Genomic DNA, 19,997 nt, shown 5'->3' with positions numbered 1-19,997 from the left:
ATGAGACAAAAGGCACATCAGCTCTATGTTCACAGACGCAAAAATGAAGCATATGAAGAAAAGAACACTGTCCCTACTGTGAAACATGGAGGAGGCTCTGTTATGTTCTGGGGCTGCTTTGCTGCATCTGGCACAGGGTGTCTGGAATCTGTGCAGGTACAATGAAATCTCATGACTATCAAGGTATTCTAGAGAGAAATGTGCTGCCCAGTGTCAGAAAGCTTGGTCTCAGTCGCAGGTCATGGGTCTTGCAACAGGATAATGAGCCAAAACACACAACTAAAAACAGCCAAGAATGGCTAAGAGGAAAACATTGGACTATTCTGAAGTGGCCTCTATGAGCCCTGATCTAAATCCTATTGAACATCTGTGGAAGGAGCTGAAACATGCCGTCTGGAGAAGGAACCCTTCAAACCTGAGACAACTGGAGCAGTCTGCTCATGAGGAGTGGACCAGAATACCTGCTGAGAGGTGCAGAAGTCTCACTGACAGTTACACAAATGGTTTGATTGCAGTGATTGCCTCAAAAGGTTGTGCAACACAATATTAAGTTAAGGGTACCATCATTTTTGTCCAGGCCTGTTTCATGAGTTTATTTTTAAAATAATTCTGTTGAACCACAGTTCAAAAGCCATGTCTGATTTTCACAGGTTATATTTCATAGAATTTTTATTTATTTATTATTACTTTTGTCAGATTCAAGTTATTTCTGTGACCATTGTGGGTTTTACTTTCATTAACCAAGGAGTACCAACTATTTTATGCACGTGTGTATATGCATGTATTACTAATAACTCCTCAAACAGAACCTGTAACCGTTTATTAGGTTTATTACTTAATTTTCCCCACAGAAATGTATATTTTAAAAGTTGCATTTAGGAGTTTCTTTGCAGCCAGAAAACTCTCTCCACTGTGTGACCTTGGAGAAATTGAAAATAATAATATCCATGATACAGTGTGTTCTTTTGTTACCTCTGTGATGAAATGAAGTAAAGTCTGCTTCTGTCAGTTAATTTTAAGTGAGAGAGTACAAAACTGTATCCACTAAAGTGTCTATGAAAAGCCCTCCTTGGAAGTTTTACTGCTGTTCAAGATTAAATCAATAATATAATTTGGCTTTTTTGACACAAATACACAAAAAGAGACTCTTTCATGTCAAACTGAAAACAGATTTCTACAAAGTAATGTCAGTGAATTTAAAATACAAAATGTAAAATATGTGATTATTTGAGAATTCGCCTGCTTCAAGTCAGTATGAAGAAGCACATGCATCTTTGGCTGCAGTTATAGTGCTGATGCTGGATGGATGGTCTCAGTCAGGCTTGCCCATCTGGACACTGCTATTTCACCCCATCTATTTTTGCAACATTGCTCAAACTCTGTCAGGTTACACTGGGATGGTGAGTGAACAGCGTTTTCAAGTCCAGCCACAAATTCTCAATTGGATTAAGGCTTGGGCTCTGACTCAGCCACTAAAGAACATTCACTTTGTTGTCTTTAAGCCATTTCTGTGGAGCTTTGGCTGTGTGTTTCGATGTTGTCTTGCTGGAAAAGAAACCTCACAAGTCAGAATTCTTCTGCAGACTGCATCAGGTTGTCCTCCAGGATTTCCCGAGACTTTCCTCTACCTTTACAAGCCTTCCAGGGCCTGCTGCTTAGAAGCGTCCACATATCATGATGCCGCCACCACCATGCTTCACATCACGATGCTGCCACCACCGTGCTTTACATCACGATGCTGCCTCCACCATGCTTCTTGATGGGGAGAAGGTTTTTGTGATGATGTGCAGTGTTCTCATCTAGATGTAGCATCTACGTTGATGGCCAGTCAGCTCAATTTTGGTCTAATCAGACCAAACAACCTTCTTCCAGTTGGCTTCAGGGTCTCCCACGTCTTCTGGCAAACTCTATTTGAGATTTTTTCAACACTGGGTTTCTCTTTGCCACTCTCCCATAATGAATTGACTGGTGAAGAATAGGCAACAGTTGTTGGATGCTCTCCTATTTCAGCCTCTGCAGCTTGTAACTCCTTCAGGAGAACCATAGGTGTTCTGGTGGCCTCATTACTGATCTCTTTCTTGCACATTCAGTCAGTTTTTGAGGACGACCTGCTCTAAGCAGATTTATACATGTGCCATATTCCTTCCATTTCTTAATGATGGCTTTAACTGTCGTCCAAGGGATAGTCAGTGACATGGAAAGTGTATCTATAATATGCTTTCAATAACCTTTTCACAGAGTTGCTTAGAACATTCTTTTGTCTTCATGGTATAGTCTAGATATAATCTGAAGTACTGATTCACCAGTGAGTAGACCTTCCATATTCAGGTGTCTTTATAATACAATCACTTGAGACACTTCGACTGCACCTCAGTTGATCATTGTCTCACTAATTATGTGGATTCTAGCATGAATTGGCTGCCCCTGTGTTAAATTAGATGAGCCACTATTTATGCAATCACTTATTTTACATATTATATTTGCAAAAATATAGACTCGTCTTTGTAGAGTTTTTTTCACAGTTTTTTTTTCCAATGAAGAAATTCATAGTGAAAAGCAATAAAAGGAGAAGCCTTCCACGGGAGATGAATCCTTCTTAATAGGCACTCTATTACTTAACAGACAGAAAATTAACAAATGCTGCCCTGAAACTTGTCATATGACTTATTGTCACTTGTTGCAGTTGTATGAGCGAATAATGATGATTATTTTGGGAACTTGACATGGTTAGTTCTGCACGGGTTTGACACAAAACAACAAGGCCCCATGAGATTGTTGGGTTTGGGTAAGCTTCATTGAACCTATTTCGTGTTCAGGCAGACTGAGTCAAAAAGAGACTAAGAAACGTTCTAAGTTATAAATAACTTCTTGTTGGTTATGTAGCATGTTTTTTATTTCTCTTGTGGACAGATTTCAGAGATTCTTCCAATATTTCAATAATTTGGTTAATCTATATAGATTTGTGCTAGTTGTGACTTCTCCAGGTTGGGCAGCTGGGCCAGAAGATCATATGATGATGTTTTCAGGTAGAATCTCAATTCACGATCTGAATCACAATTCTCCTTGCTGATTTTGTAGAACTCATGCGATAACTTCATCAGCTTTGCAAATGATCTTACTGTGGCATATGATCTGCTTTTCACAAGAGTACAGGTCATGTCATCAAGGATGCCATGTGTAAGTATTTTATTTAGAAAGTTACCGGAGAGTGCATGGTGCTCTGGCTGTCAACCTGATTACCAAACTATAAAGTAACATACAGGTATAGATTTTACCATAGACCTCTGATGCAGCCTAAACTGCAACTGGAGTGTAGGAAATGCTGCTACTGTGCATTTAGAGGACCATAATCTGAAGTCAGGTAATTTAAAATGTCCCAACTTGTAGTGTGTTGTGAGAAACATGACAAAAAGGATGTCTGAATAAATATGTCTGCTGCATAAAATTTTACTTTTTAGCAACAGCTATAAAAGGACAATTGTAGAAGGGAGGGAAGGAATGATAGAGTTAGAAATGTCACAGTTGTGGTTGTTCAATGTGTATTTTTACGGAAGGATTCTCATATCAGGTCTGTTGGGTGTGAGCTATAATAAACCCATCATCTGTACATCAGTACTTAGCTGATGTATCGAACACTGACCAAACACTGTTCTTGTTTTTCCTCAATGGGAACTCACCAACCAAGATATTTTTTTTTTGGGTTATACTGTCAGATTTTAACCCTTAACCCATAATAGCCCTCTTCTTTTCCAGTGTAACTACACAACACATTTAGATGACTTATAACTGCACTGTAGCTCAAACATGCTGCGACACATGACACACAGATGAGCTACAACAGGGTTTAATGTGATAAAGCTTCTCTGATTTATGGGACCTTCTGTCTGCGGTCAGGTGATCATGGTGACTGGCGACCACCCAATCACAGCCAAGGCCATCGCTAAAGGTGTAGGCATCATCTCTGAGGGCAATGAGACGGTGGAGGACATCGCTGAGAGACTGAACATCCCTCTGAGCCAAGTTAACCCCAGGTGTGTGTGTCAGGGGAGGTTTTGTGCTGTGTGTGCTCAAGCGTCTAAAAGTGACTTTTTGTGTGATTGTGTGAGTGGTTGAGTTTAACAGCGCTGATGTCTCTGTAGGACATGTGTGCATGTGTTTAAAGGAGCAGTTAATCTGCTTAATGGAGAGTTAGATGCAAAGATGAGTACTGCTTTAATGTCTGTCCACTCAAAATAAAGCTTAAGCCAACAGCTTAGTGAAGGATAGTATCTGCCTATACTGTAGAAAGGAAATTCTGTAGAAAATGTCGAAAATCTGGCAGCAAAAGTGCTAGAAAAACACATAAAATCCTGTGAAATACTAAAAACTGTGAAAATAACAAATTCTGATTTAAATGCAGTCAACAGTGTAATTTTACAGTCACATACTATAAAGAATGAATTACCGTTTGTAAAAATGCAGATTTTTGGATGCTATATATCGTTTTAACCTGTTGTTTTCTACAGTCAGCATGGGAATTAATATATATTTTTCTGCAATTTTACTAGTTATTATTTGTAACAGGCAAAATCTGCTTGAGAACCAGTTCAAAAAACTATTCTTCAGTCCTTAATTTACAGACTTTTTCCCCCACATAACAGCAAATGTCAGTAAAATATAATAATTACTTTATTTTTTGCTGATTCAAATGCACTAAAAATAATAATTTCACAGTCAAACATGAGAGAAGAACAAGAACAAATAAACGCTTATAAAATACCGATTTTTGACGTGGACATTATTTACAGTTTTGGCTTGTTTTTTATTGGTTGATGTGTAAATTAATCGATTTTTCTGTGATTTTTACTAGTTATTATTATGCATAATTAAACATAATACATATAAATTATGTAAAATTTAACAAAATTGGAGAAATCTGTAAAATAGTAGTCTTTTATTTTTGAATATTTCTGTAAAAAAATTTTAAATAAGCATTAAAAAAAACAAAACAAAAACAACAATGCACCAGTACATCTAAAGATCATTGATGTTTCAGGAAAAACTCCTTTAATGGAGAACAAAAGAGAAGAAAAATCAGAAGTACAGTAAAGTAACTGAGGAGAGATTCCTGTTCTGTATGCAGATGAGATACAAAGTAAACTCGTGATACAGAAAATCATAATGACAGTACAAAGCAGACGCTTGATTGAGAGATTCCAGATGATCAGATTGTTTTGCTATAAAATAGTCCTGCATATAAATCACTGTAAAAAAAAATTATCACTTTTACACTTTATACACAATGAACAAATGTTAGAGTTGCTGTGAGGTAGACTTTATTACCTTTACACTAACACTTAAAATGTCACATTCTTCCCTCTCAACATAAAGCACGAAAAGGCGTATTTTCTGCTGTCGGATTTTGTATGAGAAACACAAATTTGAGGGGAAAGGAGAAAAATGTCATTGCCTCCTTTTGCATAATTGTCCCCCAGTATCACCGACTCCTTATTCATATATATGTGTGTGTGTTCTCCAGGGATGCCAAGGCCTGCGTGGTGCACGGGTCAGATCTGAAGGACATGAGCAACGAGTACCTGGACGACCTGCTGAGGAACCACACTGAGATCGTGTTCGCTCGCACGTCTCCACAGCAGAAGCTCATCATCGTAGAGGGTTGCCAGCGACAGGTCGGGGGCCAGAGGCTGGTGTTTGTCTGAATGTGGGCCTTTTGGAGAGCTGAAATGCAATGTGTGTGTTTTTGTGGTTGAATTCAAGCATTTGTGTGTTCGTGATAAAGTCTGGGTGAATGTGTCTAATTGTTGGCTGTGTGTATGTGAGTGTAGTGTGTGTCTATGCCACTTAATGCTGAATATGGCGTCTGTGTGTGTTTTTGTGTGACTGTACCTGGCGCAGGTAGCCGAATGGTCAAATGCAGGGGTTTTCCAGGGTGTGCTTCAATACGAGTGTGCATCCTATGATATATGATTAAGTGCATTTTAAACTCATATATCAAGCTCAACATAAAGAAACCACTGGGCTCTTATGTGCAAGAGGCAGAAATTAGAAGTGTGTATGCACTTGCACACGTCTCCATATATTGAGGTCATGCTACAATTCACCCCGACTCGCTCACTCTCACTCTGTGCAACTGAATGATTGCAACTCAATTCCATTTTTCATTTAATCTCCCCAGAGCTGCTTTGAAAAGACATTATTAAGACAGAAGGGGAGGGGAAAAGGGAGAGGGAAGCGGGAGAGAGGGGGAAGAAAGAACGCTTAAATCATGGCACTTATCTTTCTCCTCTTGACACTTTTTGTTCGCCGGTCCTTGCGGGTACAAGGGGGCGATCGTGGCGGTGACAGGCGACGGTGTCAATGACTCTCCAGCGCTGAAGAAAGCCGACATCGGCGTTGCCATGGGGATCGCCGGCTCCGATGTGTCCAAGCAGGCGGCTGACATGATCCTGTTGGACGATAACTTTGCCTCCATCGTCACTGGAGTGGAGGAGGGTGAGTGTGGAGACCACTGATGCTGTGGAGGGAAAAGGGGTAAAAAACTAACAAAAAGAATAAAAAATAATCTGTCAGCAAACCTTAGAGACGGCAAGAATCAACATTTTATGTATAATTCTGGTTGATTTCACACAGTTCTGAAGAAAAGCTTTAAGACTCCTCACTGGAATCAGTCACCAAAATTAGGACATCAACAAATGACTTACTGGAGACTTGGCTTCCTAAAGACTTAAAATGACTTGAAAGGGGGAAACATTCAAGGTTTAAATGGGTATTATCCAGAAGAATAAAGAAAGAAAGATAGGACTAAACAGGCCTGGCACTCAGAGGTCTCTATTAAGCAAAAAAACTGCCTTTTTTTGAACACAGCTTTAATGGAAAACCCTCATTGTAGCTGTTTGCATTCAGAGACCTGACAGACTTACATTTTGACCTACAATTTACTCAAGAAGACTTGAGTTACTCTGACAGACGGGACGTTTAACTTGCCTTAAGAGACTCTTATTTTTTATTTTAAGTATCTCTGGCTAATATGGTTGGGAAAAAAAATATTTGTAGTGTGGCTATGCTGGTGAAGCTGTCGACGTCGATCATTTTCATTCCTGGAAATCTGGAAAATGCACTTAACCTTTGACATAAACATGCACAACTATATTTAAGCAATGTATGTAAACAGTACCAAGCAGAATCTACTTACATGTGCTAGAGTTAAAGTTATCAATATTAATATATCTGCAGAACGCATGTTTCCCAGCTATACTTACAAGCTGTTTTTTTTCTGTCTTTGATCGCCGCAGGTCGCCTCATCTTCGACAACTTGAAGAAATCCATTGCCTACACATTAACCAGCAACATCCCGGAGATCTCGCCCTTCCTCCTCTTCATCATTGCCAGCGTCCCTCTTCCTCTGGGAACCGTCACCATCCTCTGCATTGACCTGGGCACCGACATGGTGGGAAAACAATACTGAGACTGTTTATGTTTTTTGATGTTATTCGCCTTTTTATCCTATTTATTTACTGCAGGAAACTCACCATGTGTGAAGCTAATTGTTGGTTCATTTTTAGTGATTCTTCTCACTAGAAAGGGGCCTAATTATTAGCACGTTGCATAGCTAGAGGCGAGCTAAAGGTGACATTAAGGAATGTAGTTTTAATTCTGGTGTCAAATATTAGTGCCCGAAGGTATAAAAAAAGAACAAATGTTTGGTTTAATTTGTTCCTCCTGTCCATCGCAGAAAAATTAGCTTTTTGGCTCGCTGCCGACGTCCGATTGTTTAAGCAGAACAAAGAGCGGGTGACACTCACATACAGATTTACATTTCACAGCGCTGCCATTTTCAGATGCCAGTCTCTCCTTTGTATTTTCCAGCAGCAACAAAAAGAGTTGCTGGCACGCTGCTTGCCTGAGGGGCGTAATCCATCATTGCAAAAGAAAGGAATCATAGGATGAATATATTCAGAAGGACTTGTTCGATTGTGTTCATTACTTTAACTTTAATTTCTCCTGCTTTCTGCCATTAGTGTGCACCTGAAACATGTTCTTGTGCAGCCAGCGAGCCGAAAGCAAAAGTTCTGCGAGTAATGAGGTGCATGTGTTATAATGGTCTCGTAGGTGACTGCGGGTTAAAGATAAAGGGGAGCAGCTTGTTCACCTCGTTAATAAAGCAGCTCCACTTCTTTTAAGTGACATCCAAATTGAACTTCTTTGGTTTCTTAGCAGCACGACAGATTTGTTCCTGTTGACAAATATTTACTTAACTGTCTGAGAATCTGCATCGGTAGGATTTCTCTTTTTGAAAAACTAGATGATTGAAGTATAAAAGCATCTAATTTGTGCACTTCTTTTGCATATAAAAAAAGCCCTACCCTTCAAAGTAACACGTCTGCATGTATTTAACAACCGCTGGTGGAGCTGAGCAGCTGGATGTTTGCTTTGAAGAATAGGACTCCAAAATGAAAAAAAATATTTAAATAATCTGAGAAAAAAAAAAACGTACCTGGGAAGCCTTTAAAGTGTTGTACACAAGCAAAAATTACAAATTTCCCCCCTTGTCTCCTGGTGAGGCTGTTAACAGCTTGTTAACAGCTTAGTTCAACTCCTGGCTACAGGCTCGAGGGCTCTGCTGAGATTTAGTAGTGACAACCGGCACTTGGAATCTGCTGTGATTATTTTTAGCGAGCATGTGGAAAAAGGGATGGCTGCAAAAGATGTTTATCAAAGCTGGATGTGGCACATTTAAGGATGCTTTAAGACTGGGATTAAAATAGTGAAAACAATGACACTTTCTTAAAAAAGCCAACACAGCACAAGCACAAACTCCAACTGGCTGTATTCACCTCCTCGTCTCTCTGCATTTCTGTGGGTCAGGGGAGTGTAACGCCAAAACAAACTGGATTCGTTCACCACAGAGCATGTGCTCAGTCTCGCACAGTGCCAAGTCCCCACCTTAAATCCCACCTAAGTCCCGGAGATTTCCTTCCCTAAGTCACACATATTGCTCTGTTGCTTACCTGCTAAAACCAGCCAATATAAGATCTTTATTACAGGGACCTTTCTACCCTCCTACTTTATGAATATCTTGAAATTTGCCATCCCTCTCTCTGCCCTCGTCTGCTTTCCCGCCCCTCTCTTTGTCACTGCCGTCGCGTCTTTTTCTTTTCCTCTTTCTCGCCTCTCTTTTTCCTTTTTCTGTCTTTCCTCCCTTCACTCGATGACTGACTGATGGCGTTTATAGCGATAGGCTTCGTCTAGCCTTTCTTGCCGTCCTGTCTTTTGGACTGATGCCACCGTGACAAATCCCTGCACCTTTATTGCACAGGCTGTTGAAAAGTGAGCTCATTTCTGTTTCTGCTGCTGCCATTTCCCTCCAGGTTCCTGCTATCTCATTGGCTTACGAGACAGCGGAGAGCGACATCATGAAGCGACAGCCGAGAAACCCCAAGACGGACAAGTTGGTCAATGAACGCCTCATCAGCATGGCATACGGACAGATAGGTCTGGCCTCTTGTGTCTCATAATCTTTCTGCTCTTAAACCAGCCAGTAACAGGCCTCTTCTGGGGAAGTTACAGTGATAACAAACCACACAAACATGAGAACATTAAATATTGACATTTATCAGAAATTCCCGCATTCCTCGCCGCCTTTGTAAATGTTTTGCGAGGTGCAGCTGAAGTAAAATAGATCTGGAGGTGAGCAGAGAGTCCCACAATTTTCCTCTAATTGTCGTGACATTTACAGCAAATTGAGAGCGGAGAGTGCAACTATTTTCTACTTAATCCTGGACATGTTTCAGTGGTTGGAGCCTCACTTGAGTGCATGCTTTTTTATCTCTATATATGGTGTGGGAATAGTGAGGAATCAAAGGCTGGCCCCATTTCATAAGCCGTTAAATAGGTCAAAATCTGACAGGGCCCTCATTTGGTGACATACAGTTTAAAAACATGCTCAAAAAACAGCCGGCAACTCACATCTACCACCATAATTCTTCTAAGTTGGTGGCGTAAAACCTCTGCAGGAAGCAACAAATCACATTCACTAAATGCTGCTCTGACATTACAGTTCCGTGTAGAAATGTAGAATGAAATCAACAAAAAGCTAAAGCATCCAGAAAACAGGTAGCCTACAACCAGCCTCTTAACAACGTAAACGGTGACCGAGTGCAAGGTTTCACTTCAACAGCGTAATGAACACGATGATAATAACCATCCTTGATCTGTACTTGTGGAGGTTTCGGTGTATATGTGAACACTTAAGCTCTGGAATAAGACGTCCATCATGCTGAAGACGTCACGCCCACTCTGACAAAACGAATTTGCCAACATGAAATTAAAACTCACTACGGGCTATTGTTGCAGTCCTCAGCTGTCTGGAGCTATTTACTTACAACAAAGCAATATCGCAGAGGGCAGAGGCAGGAAGATGTAATCACCTGTGCTGTTCAAAAAGAATATTAAGTGACAAACACCAAGTGGACTGTGTTTGGCGAGAGCGGTGAAATACACAAAATATGCACTTTTGATGGATATGAGTCAATTTGTCTGACGTTTTTTGAGTTTAAATCCCTGTTACTTTTCAAACTTGGCTTTAAAAAAATATCATCTCTAATGTGCAAAATAGTCATATAAATGATCATTTTCACACATAAATGTTGTATATTTAGGGTCTCAAATTTGCTTTGTTTATGGTTTAAGTATCCCTCATATTAGACTTTATGTTGTGGGTCTATAATTCCTTACATTTGTGTGGAATGACTTTGTGATTTAGTATTAATTCTAAGAATTATAGAAGAGATTACCTGGTTAACTTTTAAAAATCCCATAAATAGCATAATATATTATAATATTTCAAAACTGTAACAAAACAGTATAAATAATGACAAATATATGTAAAATATTGAGAATTTTAGCTGATTTAAATACATTAAGAGTTAATTTTCCAGTCATACATAATAAAAGAACAAATTACTATTCATAAGAATACCAATGTTTGATGTGAATGTTGTTTGCAGTTTCAGCCTTTTTTTATAGTCAACATGTAAATTCTTTTATTTTTTCTGTGATTTTATTAATATTATCTGCAATTTAACAAAACAGGGTATATTTGTAAAATAACAGTTAAAAATATTTACTTTTTTAATTCTTAATTTACATAAATATTCTTTCAAATAACAGCAAAAATCTGTGAAATAATATTTTACAGCTTTATATCTTGCATTAAAATATAGATTTTTAATGTGGATATTATTTTAGCCCATTTTTTCACAGTTAATGTGCAAATTAATACTTTTTTCTATAATTTTGGTAGTTATTATCTGTAATTAACGAAAACATGGGAAACCTGTCAATGTGGTAAATTGTCAAGAAAAAAATACAGTTAAAACTGATTTTTTTTAAAGTGTACAGAGACTTTCTATCAAAAAGGTAAAATTAAACTAATAAATGATTCAATGTTTTCTACACACAACTAAATATGTATGACCAATGGTGTTTGTAATGACTACTGAAGAATGAATAATATTTACTTTGGTTTTAAAAGAACCATTTATTATAAATGACAACAATTAACTTATTTCCATCTAAAATAACATAACTTATGCTCTATTTTTTAGCTTTGAAGGAAAGTTCATCATAAAAATACTAAATTATTAGAAAACTGTAAACCCAAAACATAAAACACTGACAGAAAATATTAGATTGTTTTTACATATGAGATGCTACAATAAAAGGAATATGTGTGTTTTTGCATTCATCCCTTATTAATGAGTTTGTGTGCGTGTGTGTGTGCGTGTGTGTGTGCGTGTGTGTGTGCGTGTGTGTGTGCGTGTGTGTGTGCGTGTGTGTGTGCGTGTGTGTGTGCGTGTGTGTGTGCGTGTGTGTGTGTGTGTGTGTGTGTGTGTGTGTGTTCTTTTTAAACCAGGTATGATCCAGGCTCTGGGTGGTTTCTTCACCTACTTTGTGATTTTGGCTGAGAACGGCTTTCTGCCACTAACTCTGTTGGGCATCCGCATCAACTGGGACGACCGAGAAGTCAACGACCTGGAGGACACTTATGGGCAACAGTGGGTAAGAAGACAAACAACAACAACAACAACACAACCTATGAATAGTTCCATATTCATGCAAGAGTAAACACAACGTGTGCTTCTGCTCTGCAGACCTACGAACAGAGGAAGATTGTGGAGTTCACCTGCCATACAGCCTTCTTCAGCAGCATCGTGGTAGTCCAGTGGGCTGATCTGATCATCTGCAAGACCAGGAGGAACTCGCTCTTCCAGCAGGGCATGAAGTGAGTGAATGGGATAACAACTGAGGAGGAAGAACGGCTAACAAAAATGGCTGCAAAATACTAGAAAAAAAACTGACTGTATGATGTTTTTCCTTTCAGTGACATGAAAAAATACAATAATTTTCATCAGATGGTTTGAATTAATAAGAATTGATTCCTTCTGTCACTTCTGGACTAGTTTGAAGGATTTTTTGAAGTGCATCTGCATAGAAAATTTCAGTTCAATTTTATTTATATAGCACCAATTACAGGTCAAATTGTCTCAATACGTTTTACAGAGCTCATATGCCTGAAAATAAAAAAAATAGTTTTTTAAAAAGCTGAAAAAAGAAGCTTAGAACCGTTCTCATATCACAAAATATCCACAAAGGCATCCGGAAGAAGTTTCTCACCTGGCTTTGAATTTGTCACACACAGCTTTATAGTGGCGGCTTAGTGGCAATAACTGCAAGAAACCACAGACATAGTTAATGTTTTTGATCACTGTCATTGTTTCTGCAGCTGAAATATTTCCAAACCACTGATGTTGCATTTGTTTTTGCAACCAAATCTTGCTTTTGAGTGCTCTTGTCCTGTTGTTTTACTCATTTTTCAGTGCACACGTGAAGTCTGCATGTCAAAAAATTCCGTCTGTAGCAAATAAAATGAAAGCAACTCCAAAAAAACTGAAATCACAGTCAGTTCTGCTCGACCAGACTTTATCTACAGAAGTTGGGCTGCACAATATTGAAAAAAAGTGAGTTTATGATATTTTGTTCTTCTGTGATATAAAAAAAATACAGTAATTTTCATCAGAGTGGCTTGAATGAATAAGAATTGATCATTCTGGAGTCAATTGAGTGATTTCTCAGGAGAACATCTGCATAGAAAGTCAAAAATCATTTTTAAAAAAGCAATTTGGAAACTCTCATATGGTGTAAAACTGGAAAAGGCACTGGAAATATTTTTTTGCTGTGGATGACATTCAGATCTGGCTTTGGTCTTATCATGCAGCTTTATGGTGCTAATTTAAGTGGTTCATTAAATCCATCATATTACCTTAGACAGTGGCAACAACTTCAAGAAACCAAAAACAACATGTAATTTTGGTCAGTATAATTTTTTCTGTATCCAAAATATTTCCAAACCACTGATGCGGCATTTCTTTTTGCAACCAAATCTTGCGTTTTAGTGTTTCTCTCCTGCTTTTTTACAAATTTTGCAGTTTACATGTAAAGCCTGCATGCCAACACACATCTCTCGTTGATAAAGTTAAAAAAAAAACCCTTCAAGAACCCTTAAATCAGGGTCAGTTCTGCTCCACCTAGTGATGAAAAAACAAGAACCGTGTGAGTTTATTCTTGGTATCAAGCAATTTAAAAAGTTGTAACGTGACATCTTTGAATTAATTTGCACCTCAGATGATGATGCTGATCCTGAAACAAATTATTGCGCAGTTCTAAAGTTTTTTTCATTACTTCAGGTCTTTTTTGATGTTATCTTCATTGCTACCTCATTATTCTGGACCTCGTTAACCCGTATAAACCTTTTCCCTTTTCTTTCTTATTTCCTGGCCAACAGGAACCGGATCCTGATCTTCGGCCTGTTCGTGGAGACCGCTCTGGCTGCCTTCCTGTCCTACTGCCCTGGAATGGACATCGCCCTGCGCATGTACCCCCTGAAGTAAGCTCCGTATATGCATATCTCCACTGAAGCGAAAAATAACCTCTTAAAGACCTAATAGTCTGCCATTAGACCGCCACTCTTGACTTCAAATGAAGTCCGTGATCTTCTTAAACACCCCGTTGTTATCTTTAATATTCAAAAATGGCTCCAATGAATCGACTGCGACTCACATTCGTCTCTTTTTTTTCTCCTTGCTCCTCTCAGGATCTTGTGGTGGTTCTGTGCCTTCCCATACAGCCTTCTAATCTTCATTTATGATGAGGTCCGTAAATTCATTCTGCGGAGGAACCCAGGAGGTAAGAACTTATTAAGACAAACCGAGATTAAAAGGGTGTCGGGCTTATTTGTCTTGTTAATAAGCTGGGAAAAAAATCGTCAAATGATGTCACAGTGCAGCGTCTGACAGCAGTATCTCCAGAAACACGTGCTATTTTCTATCAAGGCCTTTTCTCTCAGTCTGGCTACTATGAAAAAATAACCCCCACTAAAAGAGTAGACTGTCCACTCCTTTAAGGACAAACTGATTGACAAAGTCACCACAGCTCTGGTCTGCTGATCTGACCTGAAGCTTCCCAGCGAGCGCTTGACAGTCGGTGACGTGCAGAAGAAAAATCGAGTTGAATGTCACTCTGAACGAGCACAAAATGTTTTCTTCACTTTAAAAAAAAAAAAAAAACAAGAAACCTTGAAGTGTTGTGAAGCAAGATCAAAAAAGGAAAGAACAGGTACTAATTTTAAGCGATGATGCTGGTTGCAATTAGAGGTGATTAATTAGAGCTTTAATTTCATTCTAATGTCGGCGCCGTGGATTTGATTCCAAAAGCTTTGGTGGCAGCTGTCTTCTGGAGATCGTTCATTCTTGTGATGCAAATTTTGTGTGTGCACAATTAAAAGTACTAACATCAGAATTAGAGCAGCTAAGTTGCATCTATTGTTCCTTGGCAAGTACAGAAAAAGAGAACAACCACCAAGCAATAAATACATGAAACTATACAAAACTTATAAGTCCATCAGTATGAGATCATGAATAAAATCAGTAAGGCAATATATAAAAGGTAATCATTAGTGGTGACAGTGGGCTACACAGTGGATTGGTGGTTAGCACTGTCGCTTTGCAGCCTGGGATCTTTCTGCATGGAGTTTGCATGTTCTCCCTGTGCAGCGTGGGTTTTCTCCCACAGTCCAAAAACATGCTGAGGTTCACTGGTAACTCTAAATTAAATCCATAGATGTGAATGTGCTTGTTTGTCTCTATATGTAACGCTGGGATAGACTGGTGATCTGTCCAGAGTGTCCCCTACCTTCACTCTAAGTCAACTGGGATGGGCTCCAGCCCCCCATGACCCCAATGACAATTAAGTGGTGTATAGATAATGTATGGATGGATAGACTTTCATGTTGTTATTCCTCTTTTTTATGAAGCAGAAACTGTAGTAATTCTCATTTTAAAGCTATTATTAATACAAGCTTTAATCACAGAAGAGACTTCAGGCCCAATCCTGCAGTGCAGCTGAAAACTATCAGGCATCCAGCAGAGTGCAAGCAGCTCAATGCTGAACAATTCTACAGCTTTAGGAGCTGCAGCCTCTGCAACACTTGACTGATTGCTGTTTGTCTTCCAGGTCTGATTTCTGACAGAATAACATGTAAATGCACTGCTTTCTGGCAGTTTGTTGGGGAATTCCATTTAATAAATGGTGCATAAAATCACAGCTTATAAAACACAGAAATCACCACTGGAATCTAATTTGATCTGATACTCGGACCAAAGGCTGCATCTGCACCCGATTTCAGTCAGTTGGTTTGTTTTTATTCTACAGCATCTTTCTAATTAAATACACAGCAATGAAACATCAGGGCTTTCCTACACTGTTTAAAAAAAGAAGAGTCCCTCAAAAAAAAGTGAAAATCTGGCTGCAAGGGTTCATAAAAAATACAGTAAAAAAACCCCAGTGAAATACTTTATTGTTCGAAAAGTGTAAATAATGGTAAAAATAATAGCAAATATCTGTAAAATAATTAGATATTTTAAGTAGTTTTAAATACAGTTAAACAGTAATTTTACAGACAAATAAATTACAATTTATAAAAACACAATTTTTGATGTGGACCTTATGGACAATTTAATCAGAATATACATCATCTGTAATTTAATAAAACTGGGAAAATCTGTAAAATGATACAGAATAATGTAAATTGTAATAATTTTACAATTTTTACCAATTTATATTTTTCAGTCCTTAGTATAGATATTTTTTCCTTTCAAAAAACTGCTAATATCTGCAAAATGCAGATATATTTTTGCTGATTTACATACAGTAAAAATCAGTAATAAAAGTGCAATGTTACAGTTGAATGCTGTAAAACAACAAATGACTTTTAAAAATTGTATTTATATCTTTATTTTGTTCAATTGATGTGAAAATTGTGACTTTTTTCTTAGATTTTTACCAGTTATTGTACGTTAAAAAAAAAAAAGAAAGAAAAGGAAAAAATGAATAAAAAAGACAGAAATTCTGATTATACATTTAAATGGATTCTTCTTTTGGCCTGAAAATCCAAATCTTTATCACTTTGTTCAGCGTAAAATAAATAACATGTTGGGATCTTTACATTCTCAGCTAACAGGTGAACACATGTAAAACTTCACCTGTCCAGCCCCAATAAATGTAGCAGCAAATGATTGAAAAAGAAAATGAAAGAATCCCGATGAAGACCTCACAGATACGCTCCAAAGATCATATGTGCATTTGGAAGCTCCACAAAATCTGCTCAGTGCTGCAGTGGTTCGGCTGCTGAGGACCGAGACACGGAGAGACAAATACAATTTATCGTGACAGTTAATCATTTCTGTTAATCTGTGTGTCACGGACTGCTGATCAGAGTCTTGGAGTTGTTCGGGGATTCATCTGGAAACGTGCAGAGACAAAAGCAATGGGATGAATACAAATAGAATGACACAAAAGGATATTCTGAAAAGTGCTCGGCTGTCATTTCTGACACTTTCCCTCCTTCTCTTCATCTCTTCCAGGTTGGGTGGAGCTGGAGACATATTATTAACATTCAGCGAGCGTCAGCTGTGCGTGTGCGTACATGTGTGTTTGTTTGTACTCGTGAGGCTGAGAGAGTGTGTGTGTGTGTGTGCGTGTGTGTGTGTGTGTGTGTGTGTGTGTGTGTGTGTGTGTGTGTGTGTGTGTGTGTGTGTGTGTGTGTGTGTGTGTCTGTCACTTGTAATATTGCATGGATCAGTTCACAAATCTGATTATCATAAAAAAATATTGCTGAAAATAGGCTTTTGATTGTAGCTCTGAGTTTTTCTCTTTTTATCAGGAAACGTTACCAGCCGAGCGATAGTATTGTACACCTTTGTGCCTTGCACAAACTGTTACCAGGGTGATGTATTGTGGCCTGTTGGGCTACGAAGAAATATCAAATGTTGTTCATCATGTGAAATTTACCAAATAAAATAAATTCCAAAGTGTCCTCGGGCAGCATTCGGATTATTCTTCATTGACTGTGTTGTCATCGTCGTTCCTCACTGCTAATGGTGCTCGTCTATCTTATTCTGTTGGAGATTAGACACAAAACTAGAAGAAGATATGAAATCATTTGCCAGCTTCAATATCAGTGGCATCATGTAGACCAATAAATGTACTGTTTTACATGCAACATGTTATTTACTACTTATTTTTTATGCTAAATGTGGAATTTTCAGACATTTTCAATCATATTACTGCAATTTTAGATCACTTTGAGCTGGATTGGCACTTTAGTTGATACGGCAGAGGCTCATTTCTAGCTTAATTACTTAATTACTTTTTTAAATACTGATGTCATCACATATGCAAACCAAAAGTCACATGAATTGCAGTCCAAAATTGCCAAAGATACACTGGTTGCAATAAATGAATAAATAAATGAAAAATTCATCAAATTTTTTCCTACTCTTGAAATAGAAAAATATTCATGAAATTACAAGAAAAATATATCTATTCAATTTCTAATGTAAAAAAAAATTAATAACCTGTAACTTTAAATAACCAGAACATATCCATTATTTTAAAGAACATTTCTTTTAAACAAAGCTTTGAGTTGTGTGTCCCTTAATTTTTTTTTTATTTTTCCTGTTTGTTTTGTTTTTATCCTTCTATATATTTAATGTATCACTATGAGTTTTTCCTGAAATGAAAAATACATTACAAATAATAATTTATTATCATTGTTATCATTTTTATAAAACAAATTGAGCTGACTAGAGAGTTGAAATTCCTTTACAAATTTATCAGAATGTTTGCAAATATTTCCTTTTTATTTAATAGATTCAACTGTCAAATTCAATTCTAATATTATAAATATGTTTCTAAAATTAATTACAGTTAGTAGAAATAAACTGAAAAATAATTATTAGTTCTGTAATTTTACATTAATTTATTTGTGAAATGAGAAATATTCTGTATAATACCAGAATTTTTCACAAAAAGTGTTGAATTAATTTACATTCATGAGTGTATTATATCTATATGCATTAGTAATCAGTCAAAATACAGTTTTTATCAGTATATACATACACATTCATGCACATATTTTATTTCACTTCACTATTTTGACACATAAATAAACACATTTAAAAAAACATTTTAAAAAAATCACATGATTTCAGATAAAATTAAGGCTAGAAACTACATTGTATAGATTGAAAATCACTGCATCTTTACAAGGTTGAACATTTTGGTTATTTTGTATTTTTTTATGCTTTGGTTGTGAAATATTACCTTTTTAAAACATTTCACAGTGAATGAATGAGGTAATTAGGAAATGTCATTACATCATCCATTCACCCAACAGCACCAAGAAGTTAATTTTCCAAATGTGAAATGTTCCATTCAACACATATTTTCTTATGGTCAGAATGTTTTAATCCTCTGATCAAAAATGCATTTACATTTTTACATAAATATGTGAATATATCAGATGATTTACATCGTTTCTCAACCCTTGATTATAAATTGTTCAGGCTGTCCTGCTGCACATATTTTCCTGACCTCATCATTCATTATGTACGTCCTTGTGTCTTCTATTCACTGGACTTTCACTACCTCACTGTGAAAATAAATAAATGAATATAGCGAATATTACTGTAGAATCTATTTATTCAGACATCTTTACATCTGGAGTCAAAAGCAATGTCAAAACTGTTCTAAAACTCTAATCAGAAATATGTTTTAGCTCTAATAAAATCAGCCTGAGCCTTGTCTACTTTGAGGCTTACATGTTCTCTGCTTATATTTTATTTTAATACAGGAACCGTCAGCTGGGAGTTGCTCTATGGCTGCTGCTGGGCATCATTAACCTTCTTCCTTGTCTGTCTGTATGAGTGCAGATGCAGATTTCTGATTCTGCCCTGTTCATTTATTTCACCTGGCTATGCGAGTTTCCCTCTGTTTTCCTATTTCAGTGTCACAGTGACCGTTTTATTTTCATATTGGGTGTATGGGATCTTGGGGGCCTGCCTTTGATTGGTTGAATTTTTTTAAACCCTGCTAAAGATTTTCTTGTGATTTTCACCTTGTCTGCTCTGGGGCTCCTCCAGGCTTCTCTACATTCGATGGTACAGTTAAGATAGTTTAGGTGGGCAACAGTTTTTCTCATGTTTTTTATATTGCTATTCTCTTGTAATCCATTTTATTACATACCACAGTTAGTATTTTCGGATATACTCACCAAGAGCTGCAACTAACAATCATATTGATCATCAGTTAATCCTCCTGTTTTGTCCATGAACTGATTAATCCTGTCAGTAGGTAATCATAAATTTGACTGTCTGATCAAAAACCAAATGAAAGAAGCAAAGCAGAATAATCCTCACAACTGAGCACCAGGAAACCAATAATATCCGCTACTTTTTACTTGAAAACTGAAAGAACAATTAATGGACTATAAAAATGCTTAAAGATGCATTTTGTGGCATATTATTTCAGTTCTTGACAACTGCAACAGTAAAAGGAGAATAACACTTGATTTTATATTTTACATATGCAGATATATTTAT

General features: G+C 37.4%; 1 protein-coding gene across 2 annotated transcripts in view; it reads left to right on the top strand.

The window, feature by feature from the left end:
* atp1a2a (ATPase Na+/K+ transporting subunit alpha 2a) overlaps positions 1–17,431 on the top strand; it is a 53,991-nt gene extending 36,560 nt beyond the window's left edge. For both annotated transcript variants that reach the window (XM_023279313.3, XM_055014464.1), the window contains exons 15-24: positions 3,895–4,031; positions 5,519–5,669; positions 6,324–6,492; positions 7,293–7,447; positions 9,369–9,492; positions 11,915–12,060; positions 12,153–12,283; positions 13,844–13,945; positions 14,153–14,244; positions 16,980–17,431. In XM_023279313.3, coding sequence (XP_023135081.2) covers positions 3,895–4,031; positions 5,519–5,669; positions 6,324–6,492; positions 7,293–7,447; positions 9,369–9,492; positions 11,915–12,060; positions 12,153–12,283; positions 13,844–13,945; positions 14,153–14,244; positions 16,980–17,008 — 1,236 coding nt within the window. In that variant the 3' untranslated portion in view covers positions 17,009–17,431. The remainder of the gene's footprint in view (positions 1–3,894; positions 4,032–5,518; positions 5,670–6,323; positions 6,493–7,292; positions 7,448–9,368; positions 9,493–11,914; positions 12,061–12,152; positions 12,284–13,843; positions 13,946–14,152; positions 14,245–16,979) is intronic.
* The last annotated feature ends 2,566 nt before the right edge of the window (positions 17,432–19,997 follow it).

This window comes from Amphiprion ocellaris, chromosome 10, assembly GCF_022539595.1.
Source record: "Amphiprion ocellaris isolate individual 3 ecotype Okinawa chromosome 10, ASM2253959v1, whole genome shotgun sequence".
Lineage (NCBI taxonomy): Eukaryota > Metazoa > Chordata > Actinopteri > Pomacentridae > Amphiprion > Amphiprion ocellaris.
The sequence above is the reverse complement of the archived record's forward strand: the minus strand, read 5'-3'. Positions and strand labels throughout refer to the sequence as shown.